Source organism: Colossoma macropomum, unplaced genomic scaffold (genome assembly GCF_904425465.1).
Source record: "Colossoma macropomum unplaced genomic scaffold, Colossoma_macropomum, whole genome shotgun sequence".
Taxonomy (NCBI): domain Eukaryota; kingdom Metazoa; phylum Chordata; class Actinopteri; order Characiformes; family Serrasalmidae; genus Colossoma; species Colossoma macropomum.
The window spans coordinates 21,692,975-21,710,314 of record NW_023494805.1 but is presented as its reverse complement, the minus strand read 5'-3'; the positions used below and the strand labels follow the sequence as shown (position 1 = coordinate 21,710,314).

At 38.4% G+C, this 17,340-nt stretch overlaps 2 protein-coding genes across 4 annotated transcripts; both read right to left on the bottom strand.

Annotated features, from left to right (window-relative positions):
- Nucleotides 1–1,858: 1,858 nt before the first annotated feature.
- plk3 (polo-like kinase 3 (Drosophila)) lies at nucleotides 1,859–7,897 on the bottom strand. Of its 3 annotated transcripts, none has more exons than XM_036597356.1 (15): nucleotides 7,568–7,897; nucleotides 6,711–6,818; nucleotides 6,432–6,548; nucleotides 6,196–6,325; nucleotides 5,930–6,017; nucleotides 5,735–5,830; nucleotides 5,385–5,583; nucleotides 5,124–5,250; nucleotides 4,869–4,978; nucleotides 4,168–4,285; nucleotides 3,278–3,361; nucleotides 2,960–3,122; nucleotides 2,628–2,757; nucleotides 2,408–2,518; nucleotides 1,859–2,104 (listed from the first exon to the last, which is right to left on the bottom strand). In XM_036597356.1, exons 1-15 carry the CDS (start codon nucleotides 7,781–7,783, stop codon nucleotides 1,910–1,912), a joined length of 1,992 nt encoding a protein of 663 aa, XP_036453249.1. In that variant the 5' UTR covers nucleotides 7,784–7,897; the 3' UTR covers nucleotides 1,859–1,909. The 3 variants fall into 3 exon arrangements, with proteins under 3 accessions (XP_036453249.1, XP_036453251.1, XP_036453250.1); XM_036597358.1 differs by having other exon boundaries at nucleotides 1,885–2,104; nucleotides 4,168–4,264; XM_036597357.1 differs by having other exon boundaries at nucleotides 1,885–2,104; nucleotides 4,869–4,975.
- Nucleotides 7,898–9,589: 1,692 nt separating this feature from the next.
- On the bottom strand, nucleotides 9,590–14,460 carry LOC118826621 (calcyclin binding protein). The gene is made up of 6 exons (XM_036597643.1): nucleotides 14,279–14,460; nucleotides 13,696–13,909; nucleotides 13,424–13,520; nucleotides 13,153–13,252; nucleotides 12,957–13,051; nucleotides 9,590–9,898 (listed from the first exon to the last, which is right to left on the bottom strand). Exons 1-6 carry the CDS (start codon nucleotides 14,294–14,296, stop codon nucleotides 9,742–9,744), a joined length of 681 nt encoding a protein of 226 aa, XP_036453536.1. The 5' UTR covers nucleotides 14,297–14,460; the 3' UTR covers nucleotides 9,590–9,741.
- Between the last annotated feature and the right edge of the window lie 2,880 nt (nucleotides 14,461–17,340).

Here is a 17,340-nt window from a genome sequence, read left to right as displayed (position 1 = left end):
ATGCTAGCTGCACTGAAGTTTGTTTTTCTGTATTGCATGCTATACATTAGCAATTATCTCAAATTATAAAATCACTAAATCTGTACTTTTTATTTCTAAGCTTTTATGCAATGGTTTGTTTTGGTTGCCCTGAACCACCACCCTCCAACTAAGCTGGTAGCTGATTACTCAAAAATAGAGTTTGGGTGTTGTCCATGGATTAATTTTTTTTGCCTGCAAAGTGAAGCCTTCCTGCAAAGTTTTTTTGCAAATGAAAACCATCACAGCAGTATTTTTCACTCATTAGCAAGTTTGATGATTTCTTTGGGAGAGTTTATGAAAGGTATAGCATAAGTGATATGCTATGGCTCTTTGGCCTTTATCACATTTTGTGAATGGAATAGGGTGTGCAGTGGAAAGAGGTGGGACTGGAATTAGATGAATGTTTAAAAAGCCAGAACAGGTGGGTAAATGCCATTTTAAGAGTAAATAGACATTGCAGCATAAAATCACTTGTTTTTCATTTCAGTGATCATAAATGGCATGTACTGTAAGCAGGAGCCGTAATAAAGGCCTTAAAAATTTGTCCAACTTAACATTCAGTGGAGCATTTTGGGGAAAAGATTGATCCACACAGTATCAGGGACAAACATAACAGGCACTTAGTGACTTTACACTTCCTTTACACATATTGATCAAAGCAGATGACATTTGGTCATTTATTATGAGTAATTATTTAAGCTCCCATTTTCTTCTTTCATCAATGCTCTTGCTCATACTGTCGTCGATTAAATACATGATTGAAAGCCTTCCGGACAAAACAAATAAATAAAGAAATAATATGCTTTTGAAGAAACTTTATTCCCCCCTAACCTCAATTAATAAAAAACTGATCATACTGAAAATTACCCAGTGTTAACACCATTTGCTTAGATTAATAAATAAAAAAAAATAAACAAATAAAAAAATAAATAGACAGATGTGCCACAAAAAAAAAATAAATAAAAAGAATTGTCTGAAAAAATAATGGCTTTTCACAATGATGTGATGAACACAATACTCATTTCATTAACACTCTGCAGTAAGGGTCACAGTTTTAAGACAACTTTGCATGGAGGAGGGCGCAAGGTAAACAGTTGGAGGCACAAATGAATTTTTTTTCACTTTTTTTTCTTCTTCTTACTGATAGAGATACTACAGAAGTATAATACCATTTATCAGGCAAAAGCTTATACAAGGTGTGTTTGTAGTGCTCCCCACTCCCACCACCCAGTCACTTGCAACATCAATAGCAGAAAAATAAAGACTCTTCTGCACAAGCCCCTTCTGATCCCCAATTTGTTATTTGGGCTTGAGTTTCAGAAGGGCCATTATTGCACAACCCAGAACGACATCCCTCAGAAAGGCACTTTACTCTCCCTTCCATGCCTCACCACGAGTTACAGCCGCAGACTTCAGCCACTCTGCCAGCTTTAAAACAAAGAAAAAAAATGCTTGGAATCTACAGCTCTCCACGTCAGACATGTATCACTTAGTGAAATTAAAAAGGTCTGTCTTTAAAAGAAGAAGAAAAGGAAGGCTAGTGATTAAAGCATAAAAAGCCAAGCTCCTTGTCACAGCTTTGGGATGAGTTTGAGCAGGGGCCACCTAGCACCTTTGTGATGCCCCTCTTTTATGCTCCTCACACAAGTCCAGCTGAAAGGAACAGGCTTAGCGCTTCATTGTGTGCACTGGTGCATGGTGAAGTCAAGCTGGTAGTGTTGGTGCAGGTTCAAGTCTTAAAAAGGAGAAATGAAAATCCAAAACAGTGCACCATAATCCATGGAGGCCAGGATACAGGACATGGTGATGTGGAAGCTTCCCCTGATCTGGTTTCAGGTTGTTAAGCAGCAACTGATGACCATGTGAAGCCCAAGCTAAGGTGGTTTGGTCACGCGCTGACATAGTGCTGCAGGAGCTGCACCACGTAACAAAGCCGGTGTCGCAGCTCTGAGGAGCAGCCACATTCACTGAGTATGCTCAGAGGATATGAGTAAGACACCCGCTCCCGACTGATGTACGTCAGCAGGTAGGAGTCTGACGACTTGCACAAAATGACCTTTGTGTGGTCGGTGTAGAAGTTTACCTGTGAGGAGGAAAGAGCCATGAGACATGGAAAAGTTTCATCTACTTGATAAGGAGCCATTTCACGTTTAAGCATGGACAAAATTAATAACATCACCATTGGTAACGAAATTTAACACAAGACTTAATTTAACCCATGTCCAGGAAACCAGCACAAGAGCACCTTATCCTCCACTGTTAGAAAGCTGAGGCAAGATTGCATTTGCAGCACTTGTTCCTGCCTCTGTGTTCTGAGATTTCTTACATTTATGACTACCTGCTGATCTAACAGAATTTATTTGAATAAGAGAAATGGAAGGCTTACCTGTAGAGAACCATTGTTGAAAAGCATGACTAAAGCATGTTCGGTTTTCATCCACTGCAGCAAAAGAGGGCAAGCAGTAGGAGGCTGCTCAACACAGCTCAGATCTCCACCCTGGAGAGAGACACAAATTCAGTTTAATTCACTGTGGAAGCTTATGAGTTCTTTTGTCCCAGAGAAATCATGACTTCTACTGAAACCTGCATTCCTTAATGCTTTTTACCTCCATGAGATTCTGCTCCATGTAGTTAGCCATGAGCTCCACTATGTGTTTTTGGCTCTGGAGCTGTTCTGGTAGTGAGTCAACTTGGAAAGTAAAGTGTTTATTGTTGGTCAAACAGTAATGAACTGTCCTGCAGATAGAGGGGTAAAAAACATTAGAACCAAGTTAAGCTGATGTGGAGTCTGGTCAGTCTGACCTAATTAATAATTTCCACAAGTTAATGAATTCAGAAAGAACCCTTAAGTCCTTAAGTAGGTCAATAATAGCTCAATCCAACCTTTAGGACTTATAATTTGTGCCAACTGAATCATTTAATTAGACAAAGGCCCTACCTGCGCTGGTCACACAGACTTAGATGAGTGCCTTCATTGAAGAGGACACCGACATTCTGATTGGAGAGTTGATAGCCGAACCCATATTTATTGGAGTAGTCCACCCACTTGGTCACCCAGATAAAAGGTTTGGGTTTTGTGAGACATGGAGGGTTTCTCGATGCTGAAGAACAATTAGAATTATTCAAAAACATAAATTTCCACCAGTTTATTAATTCTTTACCATTTTCCTAATTTATTATTCAATTCTACCCAATTCTTTTCATTCTTAAAGGCTTCTATCAAGCACTTCAGCATGAGCAGTGTGTGAGAACAAACCTGTTGGCATGGTTGATAAGCAACTATTCAGAACCTTCATAGCGGCCTCAGCCACAGCTGCTGGGGTCAGGATGTCTTCACACGCTGTGCAGAAACAGGAATCATTTAATTAATGACAGCTCCAACAGAAACAATCAAAAGGTAAGAGTTTACTGTAACTGAAGATCTATAGGATAAAATCTGGGGTAAAACTGCAGTGTTACTTTAGCTACGTTCACATTACAAGCCTTATTGCTCAAATCCGATTTTTTGCTCAAATCTCAAATCAAAAGTCATTAATGTGAACGAACCAGCGTCCTAAATTGACCCGCATCCTACTCAGTAATGACACATGAATGAATCGTGTGTGTCACGTGCATCATCAGCAAACAGACTAACGGTCAGAACGAGCCTTCGCTGTGAAGATAATTAACTCTGATCAGCTCTCAGCTTGTTCATTATTGGAGCGAGACGAAGGCGAAAAAGGTGAGATGAGTTGCTTTTCCATCATTTACAGGCTTTAACTTCTGTTCAGCACTGCTGCCATGGTAACGCTGAATGATGGCACACACGCAGTGGAAAAAAAAGCACATGAATTTCGATCTGAACGTTCACATTAAGGTCGCATGATCACAAAACGGATATGTAACCGATCTAGGACCACATCAGATCAGATTTGCGTGTTCACATCAGGGCAAAAAAAAAATAAAAAACACAAAAAAACAAAACGCATTTGTGCCACTTCAACCTGATAATGTGAACGTAGACTTTGAGTTCTTCATGTCGGCCAATATTTTTGAGTGAAACATTTTAATAACAATAGCACTCAAAAAGCCTTAAACTGAGCATGTACACATACTGATCCAATTTTTGCTACTACACTAAGAAAATTAACCCATGTGCTCATTTACCATCAGTGCTGCTGGCCACTGTGCCTTTGAAAGAGTGAGATGCTGATTTCCTGGACTCTTCCTCAGCTGGCGTGTCCAGACGCCCTGAGCCGGCCAGCTGACCCACAGGAGAGGTAGCCAGTAGGAGAAAAGGTCAAAATAAGGCCAAAGAATGAGCTCTCAAAATACAATACTGCACTATTAACTGAGTTTCCATGTACAGTTTTAAAACTGTATGAACAAGTAATCCTTTTCACAGCTCTGGCATTCATTCAATTCAACCAATTCAGTTCAAACTAATCTCCCTTCAGTCAAATGGATGTGAAAATATGTGGTGTATGCTATTAGTTTTGTGGTTGAAGGTTTAAAGGAAAAGCTTTAGTCATACTGCAGCTTGTAAGCCTTAAATTTGGCTTTCCTTATTTCAGCACTATTCTGAGACAACCATTCAGAATGCCTGTCCTTTTGCACTCTATTATTCCTCTATAGCAGGCCACAGAACAGTACTGCCAAGCCAGCAACAATAGCACAGGCTCCCAGGCCAGGCTTTTTATCACAACTCCCTTAAAAGCAATCCAAAAGCCTTGAAGCAGATCGCATGCATACATTTAAGGCCTTGTGGTCAGGATAGCGCAAGAGCATCAGTCAATGCATTAGTCTACATAAAAGATGTTCCAGCACATGGTCTGGAAGATAAACACTAAGAGCCTTGTCATGTATACCTCATTCACACCCACTGTCTTGTAGCTGATCTGCCGGCTGATGGAATGCTTCACCATGCCTGATACAAGCTTGGAGATGTCCTCCTTCTCTTCACTAGGGTTCTTCTCTACTATAAGTGAACAATACAATGGGTAAAAAAAAAAAAAATAAATAAAAAAATAAATAAATAACAAAATCATTCACAGATACCAAGAGAATTCTTTCACTTAGATCTCAGTTGGAAAAGAAGCAAAAAGAAACATGATGAGGCTCACCTTTAGATTTCTTTTTTCCAAAGAGGCTCTTGGCCATTTTAGTGAAGAACTTCTTGGCAGGGCTGGGCGGGTTGAGTTCAGGCACCATCACACAGGCGCTGGGCGGAAGTTTGTCTGGGGTGAAGCCCTGATGAAAGAAGAATTTGAGGAAGAGAGACAAAATTAGGAATGCTATGCATTTCAAAGACTTATAATACTTAAGCAAGTGCCTTACAAAGACTACCTTAGTTATTACAGTAAGTGCTGCAGCAGTCTACTAACCTTACTGAAGTACTCATGGGCCAGAATCTGGTCTAGAGTGAGGCGGTCACTGGGGTTTTTCTGCAGGATTGCAGCAATTAGCTTCTGTGCTGCTGGTGAAAGTGAAGGCGGCAGACTGTATCTCACTTCCTTGATACACTTGTACGTCTCTTTCAAGTCTAAGGTTTCAAATGGCGGGTTGCCACACAGGAGCGTGTACCTGAAGAAATCAGCGAACTAGACTGAAGTCAAGCTAATGCAAAATTTGTCAATGTAGCACAAGTTCAAAGTAGACAACCCCCCCACCCCGCATTTCATTTGATAAATCTTTAAAATTTAGCTAAATTAAGCAGGAAATGGCATCTACTTACATTACACAACCCAATGACCAAACATCTGACTCAGTCCCATGACCTTGCCGGTTCAAAACTTCTGGTGCCAGGTAGTTTGGTGTTCCACAGATGGTTCTGCACAGCAAAGTCAGTTACCTTAGCATTTCTCTTAGCATGTTTACTCAACTGTATTGTTCGAAAGCTTAATTTCACAGAGGGAGACAAACAGCTTACTTTTTTCTCTGCTCAACAGTCTCCAGTTTTGCTGCTAGACCAAAGTCTCCTAATCTCAATTCCATATTCTCATTTACAAAGAAATTACCTATAAGAAAAACAATTCTGCAGTCAACCTTAGCTCCGCAGTTAAAAACTTGTGCAAGCAAAATAGAGCCATATTAATCAGTGAAAAATACACACATCATTATTATACCACTTAGCTTGACACTGTTATAATGCAATACAAAAAACAGCAAGCTCAATTTCAACAGAAAATGCAATACCTAGTTTGAGGTCTCTGTGGAGGATGCCTTTGTTGTGGAGGTATTTGAGGCCAGATATGATTTGCCTGAGGTAGTAACGCACTTCGGGATCCATGAGGGTGTGCCGTGCTTTCCAAATGTGTGCCAAGGACTGTGACAACAAAAGCAAGCAGTCAAACTCAAGCTCAAGACCTCATTTATCACTAACGGCATAAGTCATCCAGGTTACTAAATGCTACACAAGGAAAGCAGCTCACCTTCCTGCTGCAGAGCTCTAGGAAGATATAGATGTTGTCCTGGTCTTCAAAATGATGGGAAAACTTCACTACATGCTTGTGTTGAAGGGTCTTGTGAAGTTCAATTTCATTTGTTATCTAAGAACACAAACATGGTAACATTAAAAAAATAAATATGATAGCAATTACTTGTATCTGTAGTGTAAATACACCAAACTCAATGCGGGCAACGTTACAGAATTTTCTGTATGACTAATGAATGATAATGTGTTAAGCCAGCAGTGTTGCTTCTAATTTTACCTTGTCTCTCTGATGTGGCTTGGAAACTCTGCTTTGTGGTATAACTTTCACAGCATACATCTTGTTGTTAGCAAGGTCTGTCATTTCATAGCAACGTGCAAACCCCCCCTGAAACAAAAGCAGTTTGTCAACAGATTGCATTGGGTAAAATAACTTATTGTCTTATTGTACAAGTGGCAATGGGATGTGTATGTATGTTCCATCACATAGACAAGGAAGGCAATGACGTCTTCGTTTTTCCTCCACCACAACCCCACCTAAAGAGCTTTGATCATGACGACGCACTTTCATATTCCAAACCCCAATATCAAAGATGGGAAAGAATAAAGATCCCTATATCTTATTAACATACGAATAAGCTTTGACTATGGCCGCCGTGATGAGCAGTGCTGAGCAATGCAGCATTACGGCATTCGAGATAAAAGCTATATAGTATCTGAGATGCCAAAGAACCGCGAGCTGTAAGAAGGATTTCCAAAGCACAAACCCGATTTTGCCTTTATTACACTCGTAGTTAAGAGGAGGGGCACATCTCATTAAAATAAACACAATGTAGGCCTATGTAACCTATTGAGAAAGTAGATTCGGGAAAACGAAAAGAAACAGACTGAACGGCGGCCAGGCAGCTGCCTCTGCTAGAGCAAAGGGTCTGCCATTACATCCATATACACACACTATAATCGACCACTCAAGAATAAGCGACCAGAGAAGGCTCATGATAGCGCATCATTGGCTGAAGACCACAGACAAGAAGTAAATGTACATGAACGACAAAACACCAACATTACAACGCTATTATTTTATAACTCAGTATGGTTACCGACATCGTTAAGGCTAGAGAAAAACCAAGTAAATACCTTTCCTAAAAGCTTTCCTTTGGAGTATGACTTTCCAGTTTTCGGGTCGACCACCACCTGCGCCAGCTCCGTTTTCGTTTGCTCACACTTCGCGGCGTTTCGGCTTGGTTTGGGAGGCTGGGATGCCTGGGAGCGGTCCGGAGACGGCTTGAACAACTCCGGATTCATTATTCGACACGAACGTCGCTGCGCTGTGGTAAAACAGGAAGAGTCCATTCATTAAGTCTGTTCCTACGCCCAGGAAAATCGCGTTAGCTCCGTTTTGGTTCAGTTTTGTTGCGCCAAGTCCCCAGCGTACCTCCGTATTCAGCTCAATGCTAATGAAACATGCCCAGACAACGAGTTCCACTAGTATATAAGCTACCAGTGACGTAATAGTAGCAGGCGGTTCGGTAAGACGGCCAGTGCTGAAAAAGAACAAAGGTGATTGGTCCGGAAAACGTCAAACAAGTGGTGGGGGGAGACGAAGTGAAATGCGTCTGAAATCCTGAATGAAATCCCGCAGTGATCCAATCACAGTTCGGCGTATTCCAAGGAGCCTGAAGAACATCAGTGGCCGGCCATTGATACTTGGACGTGGAAAATGGTCTTCTGCTTTGTGTGTTGGTTTCATTAATCAAGACAGTATTTTTTATTCATAGTTATAGTATCAAACCACGTTGGACTTATTGAAGCCAACACCCCGTAAAACAACTTACTTTTACTTAAACCAATCAGTTTCCACAATTCATTTCATTTTTATATTGCACGTACATGCAATTTTGAATGAAACAATTACTTTGCCATAATGAAGTGGTGATCCAGAAAAGGCCTGTGATGCCTCCTGGTGGATTCTATCTGTTATTTAGGCTAGATGCAGCGAATGATAGTACAAGTATGGTCCAACATTTTTCCTCAAAACATTTTCCTCCTTTTCAGATGTTTTTGCGAAATTAAGACATATTCCACAGGATATAGAATTGCATCCAGTTTGGGGTTCACATAAATTTGTATATCTGTAGGCTTAAAAATAGGTCGACCTTATTACAATTTCACGTTATTGTGCTAATGATGTTTCTTTAATGAAGTCGCCGAAATATTTTGTTGTTTAGTCGTTACTTATTAGCTCGACAGCTAATATTCTGGCCATTGCATGTCCTCATGTAATTGAATTTATGATGAATATTTTGGGGTAAACGGAAATTTAAAACTAGAAAACCGTTAACCTAATGGCTTGTATTTTGGCCGCACACTTGCCTACCCACGTTACTTTGTGAACTATAAATGAGTATTTTAATGTAATCATTAATTATTTTTACCTGAAAATCGTTATTTACCTACTTGATAGCTTAATAGTCTGGCCTGGCCATACTAACTTACCTGTGGCCTCAGGGACACAACAGGAACCCATCACTACCCAAAATTCAAACATGCGCGAAGCAGTAAAATAGTCCCAGGGAAGTTATAAAATTACACGAGCCCTGATCTTTATCAGATTTTACACGTTTGTAATTGTATGACTGCATTAGCAGTATATCGCTTTCTGAAAAAATTGCTGTCTCCTTCTGTGACCCATGGAAGCCTATGGGAAGGAATTTTGTCACATTTTATTTCAGAAAGCACAAATTGGGGAAAGAAACTACATTTTTAATCATTTTAAACTCTTTGATCAAAATGTTTTAAAGGAAAACTGGACTTTTCTCATTAATTATAACATCACTAAAACCTCTGCTTAACTGCTGTTTTTCCCCTTTAAAAGCATGTCATCTTGTATCTTATGCAACTAGTCAGTGATGTAATTTAAATGACCAAACACTGCATTCACCATTTTTCATCCAAGTTGTATGACCTTTCCTACTCACTCTTAAAACGTTGACAAAGCTGTAGTATCCCTGACGTGGAACACACTGAAATTACAATTTCCCTAAGACTGCATTTTTATTTTTCATTTTCATTGAACACAGTCCTGAAAACATTAACATTTTCCAAACAGATTTCAATTGTTTAACAGGGCAAGAAATAACAACTGCAGAACAGCAGAACTAATTTAAATGTTCTGTAATCAAGTACTTTCAGCTGGACAGGATGCAAATAAAACACTATAAAATAAAAAAAATACAAAAAGTCATTTACAGGAATGGCATGTATGTGAAAATGGTAGTGCGATGATTCACTCTGTTGGAGGGATTGAAGACTCAAAAGTCAAAATCATCTCTGGCTTTTTTCTCCTGAGACTCAGCCCAGGCTTTGTTGATGGTCCGCTTCATTTCGTCATCACCCTCTGAGTAGATCTTCTTCAGCATGTTCATCAGTCCTTCTCCCGGGTCTGCATTCTCATCATAACTAGGTTTGCTGAAGACAAAATAGTCATATGTTACTACAGGAAAGGGGTAGGCAACATTATATGTTAGTATTTTCATGCCAAATTAAGTCTCAATACACTTTTCAAAGCATGTCATGGGTATATTCAGTGGTTCTGAACTCTAGCTCTGCATAGTTTCTTATTCATCACATCTGATCTAACTTACAGAATACTTATCAAGCTCTCTGTACACTGGATCAGGTGTGTTGGGGCAGGGAAGAGAAACTGTATGGGGCACAGTGTCCCCAGGACTAAAGTTGAGAAACCCTGTTGTACAACACTGAACAACTGCATGCATCACAAAAAAGACAGACTTAGACCACTTTATACAACCACTGGGTAGGAACTGCACAAATGCTATAGTAACAAGTAGCTAATGCAGTCAATCTGTTATGCCTTTATCTCGTTTATTTTTTGCCAAATGTTTTTTCCCCTCCAGCTCCTTCTTAAATATTTTATTTTGTAAATGTCTAACTACAATAACATTGCACACTGTACCACTGTTTTTGTTTATTTTTATAAATGTGCTACTGCTTTTTGTAAGTTGTTGTTTTTGCAAACTTCAGAAAAACATGCTTCTGAAAACTAAAAATTTTGTATGCAAGTATTTTCATGTTACATTTTTGCCATGGTACAATTATCAACCTTTCCTATGGGAAAGAGAATATAGTATAACTCATTTAAGGTACACAACTGGACCTTGAGGACCATGAGGGTACATTTACTTTATGTGTACCCTGGGGGGACAAAACATACCTGAACAGTACCCTTTTTCTGACCGTGCAAGTGCTCAAATGTGCTGCACTTAAATGTTCATTCAAAAATCATAGCAATCATAGCAACCTTTTTCCTACTGCAATGCCAAAACCAATACTCTCAGTAATACAGTAACATATGTTTACAATGCTTTCCGTCGGTCAACTGAAATCTATTAGGAGGTACCTGTTTCTCTAAGCACGATTTACTGCTTAGCCAGCTAACTTTAAACTTTGCTCAATTTAAGCTTGGATTTTCTAACAACAGTGGATGACTGGGCAGCTAACCACTGTCACAGAACACTGTTGCACGAATTATATTTTGTGAAGTTGAAACCTAATCATGAACCCTCACTTAACTGAATGTGCTTCATGAGACACTCCTGAATGAGGTTTTAAAGGCACTGTTAATGCAAAGCATATCAGTCAAGCTATGGTTCATATGTGCATCAAATCTCAAAGTAATAATCTAGCTTTATGAATGCCTTTCAGATAATAAAGCATGTTTTTTTTATATAAATTTATTTCTTTTATTATATATGAGTGTTAAATCAGCACTCTCCCTTGGTAAACACTTTATGTAGTCATATTTGTTATGATGGGGAGGAAAGTGTGAACCTATGCCACCTGCTGGTTGCATTCAAGCCATTTGAAAGCATCATTTATTTTGGGAAAAAAAAAACAAACAAAACAAAAAAAAACAAAAACAAAAAAAAAATAAAAAAATTCACTGATAGTTGAAACTTTCAGAACTGTGATGACCAAAATACAATTACAATAAATCACTGTTTTGTTGCATCACCACCTAAAGCAAATGGGCTGGTGCTAACCACAGACATACTCTCACATCTCTGACAAAAACGGCAATTTTACAATGGACAGAATGAGAGACAGTGATTAATCTCTTTGATTAGGCAATCTAAAAACATTACTACATTATGAGCGTTACGTGTGCAAGAACGCTGTGGTGCCAAACGCCACTTTGAGCACGTTTGATGCTGATATGTCAATTTGTAGCTCATTTGGAAAAATGTTCTTTTATTTCTTATTTCTTATGTGTCAGCCTCTTTCTGTGATTTATCTTACTTATTCCTGAACTGTTTCAATTCTAAATCTAACTTTGCAATAAACATTAAATTCAAAACAAACTTGGAAACCTCTTTACTATTTTTTCACTACTACTTTAACTTTTTTATTTCCACAAAGGTTACTTGACACACATAGCTATAATAGTGATAACACCAACAAAAAAACAGAAAAAAAAAAACACAGAAAATGGCCAGTTTTGCATGATGTACAAGAGCTGAGACATGTTTATAATTCATGTATTTTTCCCCGAGAGCCAAACTCGTTTTGTCTGTCTGAAACCTGATGCTGTGGTCAGAAAGTGATTTAAAACAGACACGGTAAGCTAGGTGGCATTATGTAAAGACATGATATCTGCCTGCTGCACCAAGCATGTTCAACCAGCACAGTTTAACAGTCACGTTTCTACAACCACCACAGACTCATATCCATTTATCGAAATGTAAATGTGGTATTAAATGTATGATATCACATCACCCAACACATTTAGAGGTTCAGTTGTTCATGTTTGGGAACATGTGTCTTCCTGTGGTTTGCATTAAATAAATCAATAACCACTTTAAACTGTCAAGACATTAGTGTTGCCATTACTGTGGTAATATAGTTAACTGTCACCAGTACTGAGGGACTATAAAAACTGTATCCAGACCAACTCAAACGCATATAGCTGATGGCAGCTTTTCTGTGCCAGTCGTGCAGGGAGGCCTGGGGGTGGTGGGAGGAAGAGGTGAAACATGATACTATTGGTTGATATTTTTTTCCCCATCTGCTGGTGCACAGTGATGTAATTAAAAATCTGAATATATTTTAAAGGCAAGCAAAAGTCATTATGTTTTGATGGAAAATTATGAGAAAACAAGAATTTTGTCTTTTAAATATGACACTGTATGATACATCACACTAAAAATGATAAGGAACATGAACTAACAAGGTAAAAAAGTCAAGTTGACTTTAATATTTTTATTTAATATTGTCCTTCAAATTCTTTTCTTATGCTTGTAATTTTCCATGTTTCTTCTCCACACTACCCTTGAATTCTATCCTTGTTATACTTTTTATGAACACTATATTATTACTTTAGTACATATATGAATGGTCCCAGTCTCCACTTTTTAGCATTGACTTGATATGAAACACTGCACATATTTAAGTCAATGTTCTTAACATTATATGATAAATGTAAGAGAACATAACGTAGCATACTCACTCTTTTTCTTTAGTTTGTTTCTCCACCTGCGTTAAACATTCCCATTTCTTTGCTGTATTCTTCTTGCACATTACTAGTACCATGTCTGTTTTCACCTGTTAAACGAACAGCTTAAGATGCTATTCACTGAAGCTCAAGATCTGCACCTGCTTATTCACCACCTTCAGTGTAAATGCACGGAGACCCACAGACAAACCTTTCTACTGCTCTCCTCAACAACAATGGGGCCCAAGAGGTTGTTGATCATCATCTGATGGTTCTTTCCATCCAAATTTTTAACAAGAACATTGACAGACCTGTAAAAAGACAAACTATGTTTCATCACAGCAAATATCACATTATATCTAATGTATTAAACAGATGCTGCGCAAAATATTACAACCATTTATAAAACTGCAGTTCCTCTCAGAAAACATAAAAATCCACCCATAAAAATCAGTGACTGTCATATTTGAAGATGAATGTACCTCTCTGTAAAGCTGGCCTCAACATTTTCAGCTGGGATTTTATGTACACCTTTTAGTGTGATGTAGATTTTTACAAATTTGTCTGACTGGTCCCAACCTAACAAACAAACAAACAAATTAATAAAAAAACCCAAACCAAACCAAAACAATACAAATCAAAGAGATATTATAATAAGCCTAAATTATATTATAAACCTGTTATATTATAAGCCTGTATAATAGTAGGCCTTTATTCATTGAAGAAAAGAGGTCCGTTTTTAGGACATACATACCATAATTATTTATTTTAACTGTATATCCCTTCACTGTCGTGTCTGCCTTGTCTCCGGAGTCCCTCTTTGCCCGTTGTTCCGTCTGTAGCCGTTTCTGACTGAGCTCCTTCTCTATCTTTTTCTGCTCCTGGGAGAGGACGTCCTGCACACGTTTGCTTTCACAAAGCCCCAGAAGACGCATTACTTCTTTCAAATCGTTTTCAAGCCCCGAAGTCTGAACAAAATATTAACAGGATTAACCAATCCACTTAGCTAGTTAACATTCTTGCTGGCGAATCCCTCTTAACCAACAGTGCTCGGGTAAAGTAGCTAGGCTAGCTAGGTTTAGTTAACGCTAGCATTCACAGGCTCATGTCCTTAATAACATGTCCACTAGAATGAATGACAAGGTCATTCATTCCAGTGCTTTCATTTAGCCTTTACTACATTAACTAGCCAACCAGCTAAACTAATATCTGACGTCCCACATTTAAACAGACCACACAGACTGCTATTCACCAACCCGCCTGTTATAACACTCGGTTAGCCCACATTAGCTGATGCTGCCTCAGTTCAAAACGTTCATGGGTAAAAGCGGTCCTACCTGCTCACGAAGGTCCATGATTGCGTCTGTTGCGCACGTTTGAGTGTTTTTGCAGATACTTTCTAGTTTTTCGACTTACAGCGAACCAGCTGAATTGCACATCTAAACTGACAGACTCGCATGTCCAGAACTCTTTCTAGAAATAGTTCACGTCACGTCCCCTAACACCGGCAGTCCCCCAATATCGGCTACTTCCGCGTACTGCGTATTTCCTATAGATATATAAAAGACTATTAAAACAATAAAATGTAAATGCAAACCTCATTTTGCTGTTTCTTTTTTTCAAACACCTGCGCATATATCCTGCCAAAATTGAAAATTAAATGAAATATCTACATTTGCAATTTAATTTTTCACATAAGCACGAGTCATTTGTAACCAATAAATAGACAAATACATTTAAAACATCTATTTGTCATTTCATATTTGTCATCATCTGGTACTTCATGGCCATAACTAAAAATGAAATGGCTAACAGAAAAAAGAAAATCCAAGCTTCACTTTGGCTTTGCATACATCTAAAACTAAAAAAGTAAACAAAATGCAATGTTTACGTTGTTATTTCTTCTTCACAGCAATAGGCTGCATATGTGACAAAATTAAAATGAAAATGCAAACTGTATAAATGAACAGCAAAGTGACCGTTTGCAATTCAGTTTTCCGCGTGGACGCGCTTTAAGTGTCAAAATAAACTGCAAATGGAAATCAACATAGGCGCCATCTGCTTGTGATTTATTGTCGTTTCGCGCTTTACTTTCAATTTCAACAAAAGATGACCTGTAGAGAGAATTACCCATAGATATACATACCTGCCGCGTTGGGTCCAGCCAGGCACGTCAACGGCGCCGCCATTTTAGGGCGGTAAACATCGCAGCTGGACTGCATTCAGTACCATTACAGAACGACAGTTTAAGAAAGATGCTGTCCAAAATTATACTGTTTCAAAAATATTGCACTCAGAAAGTGGGATATGATCATAACGGAGGGAACGCAGCGATCCACGCTCATGTTTATGTGATGCGTATTGTTTGTGTTATGTTTATGTGTAGATATGGCCGTGTGGCTGGTGATGAAGAACAGATCAGAGAACCTGCGTGATTGTTTTTCCTCTGGTTTTATATTAAGCTTATTTTATTTATTAGTCCTTGCAGTCCTTAACCCATGTAGATATTTATAATAGATTAGCACCTTATTATACGAACCAGAAGTTAGGTTCTTATTTGCCAGCTTCTTGTTCAAATTTTACTGTTCCACCTTAAATGGTGCAGCTTAAGGCACCAGAAAACTCGCGTCAGGTGCAGACTGAATACTTTCCCGCTTGTCCGGATGGATAAATACCACAATCAGTTATTAAAGAAATAAAAGCTACGAGAGCAGTCCATGCAACCTAGATTAATCTATGTCTGAGGATTATAACAAAACAAATTTGGTGAAAATCGGTTGAGTAATAAGGAAGTTGTGGTCGATTTAATCCTCAGACTCATCATCTCTCAATACAAGCGAATTTGGTCACAAGCGGATGTTGACCGCACCAACATGGCGGACGCGCAGACGCATCACTTCACATAGAGAACAACAGGCAACGCGGCATCTAGTTATGTACATCTATGGAATTACCACTCCCGGGTTTCTCAAACGCTAGAGGGCGCTCCAGAGCAAATCCGAAATGAATGGGTTTAGATTTTGAGCATTTGAGTGTTATAAATGCGTAAACATTTTTAATATACAATAATAACATTCATTTTCTAAACACAGAACAGCATAAAACATTATAACACCGTTGTTATATTTTGAGCACTTTTGAACTCGAGCTACGGGAGTTTAAAAGTGTGCCTTTATGTATGTTCATAATGTCAGTGAGCACGAACAGCCAATGAGCTGCCTCACTCGCCAACCAATCAACACTCAGTAGCAGTAATGCTAGCATCCTGCTGCCCAAAACCCTTTCGCTGTAGAAAAAAAGAAAAGTACAGAATAATTTATTTTGCTTTTTTAGTTAAATACATCCTCCTACTTTCTAAAATTAAAGGAAAGTTCTGGGTGAATGATTAGAAACTATTTTAACTTTTCGTTTTTAGCCTTTTTAGTTTTTAACTCCCTTCACCCCCATTCATTGAGTGCCCTCTGGCATTTTGTAGTCCTGTTTTTGATATAACGGGGGAAATAGGAAGAGGCCAGGTCTGGGAGGGAAATCCGGTCAAAAAAGATATTATAATTAAAACAATAAAATGTAAATGCAAACCTCTTTTTGCCATTTCTTTTTACAAACATCTGTGTAAATATCATGCCAGAATTGAAAATTAAATGATATTTTTTTCATATAAGCACAAGACATTTCTGACAAAAATAAAATTACATTTAAAATAGCTATTTGTCATTTTATTTTAGTCCTTATTCTGGTATACCATGGCCATATCTAAAATGGAAAAGCTAATGGAGAAAAGAAAATCCAAGCTTTACCTTGGCTTTGCCTTTTTTCATGAAATGCATAATAAGGTAAGTTTGAAATTACTCAGCATTTAAAGGCTTTGGTAAATGTCAGAACACAGTTAGCTTGCAAAATGATCTGTGAAGAGGCATTTCCAACCAATGTAACTACACTAACAATTAATCAAATCAAATGTAGAATGTTTCAACAGATAGAATCTTTTTCTTTTGTGTTCAGGTAACGATTTGTTACATTTAACCATAAACAGTTCTTTAAAATTATTCTGTAATGTGACCTTTAATGTTTTTTTAAATGCTGTTTTAGAATATATCTAAAGCAATGAGTGGAATTGGGCCGGCAACATGTGTTTACTGTAAGGAACTATTTTGCCATGCCATTAGTTCCTTACAGTAAACCATTGGACCATTTAGACCAGTGCAAATCATAAACTTAGTCATTACATATACAGAATTTTGTTGTCCAGAATGTTCCAGAATGACATACAAAATATTTTGTTTAGTTCAGAGAGCCGTGGTTCAGTCCTGGAGGCCAGAGGCAGGGGCAGTCTGGAGAGTCAAATATTAGAAGAAACTGGAGCTTTGTTGATTGCACATACATTTCTTTTCTCACTTCA

Coding starts and splice junctions, on each gene's coding strand:
- plk3 (XM_036597356.1), bottom strand. CDS start 7,783: ATGGACTCTTCCTGTTTTACCACAGCGCAGCGACGTTCGTGTCGAATA. Junction 6,819..7,567: donor AAGGAAAGCTTTTAGGAAAG/GTATTTACTTGG, acceptor CTTTTGTTTCAG/GGGGGGTTTGCACGTTGCTA. Junction 5,251..5,384: donor CCCATGAGTACTTCAGTAAG/GTTAGTAGACTG, acceptor TTCTTTCATCAG/GGCTTCACCCCAGACAAACT.
- LOC118826621 (XM_036597643.1), bottom strand. Junction 13,521..13,695: donor AGTTAAAATAAATAATTATG/GTATGTATGTCC, acceptor TTTGTTTGTTAG/GTTGGGACCAGTCAGACAAA. Junction 13,253..13,423: donor GAGGCCAGCTTTACAGAGAG/GTACATTCATCT, acceptor GTCTTTTTACAG/GTCTGTCAATGTTCTTGTTA.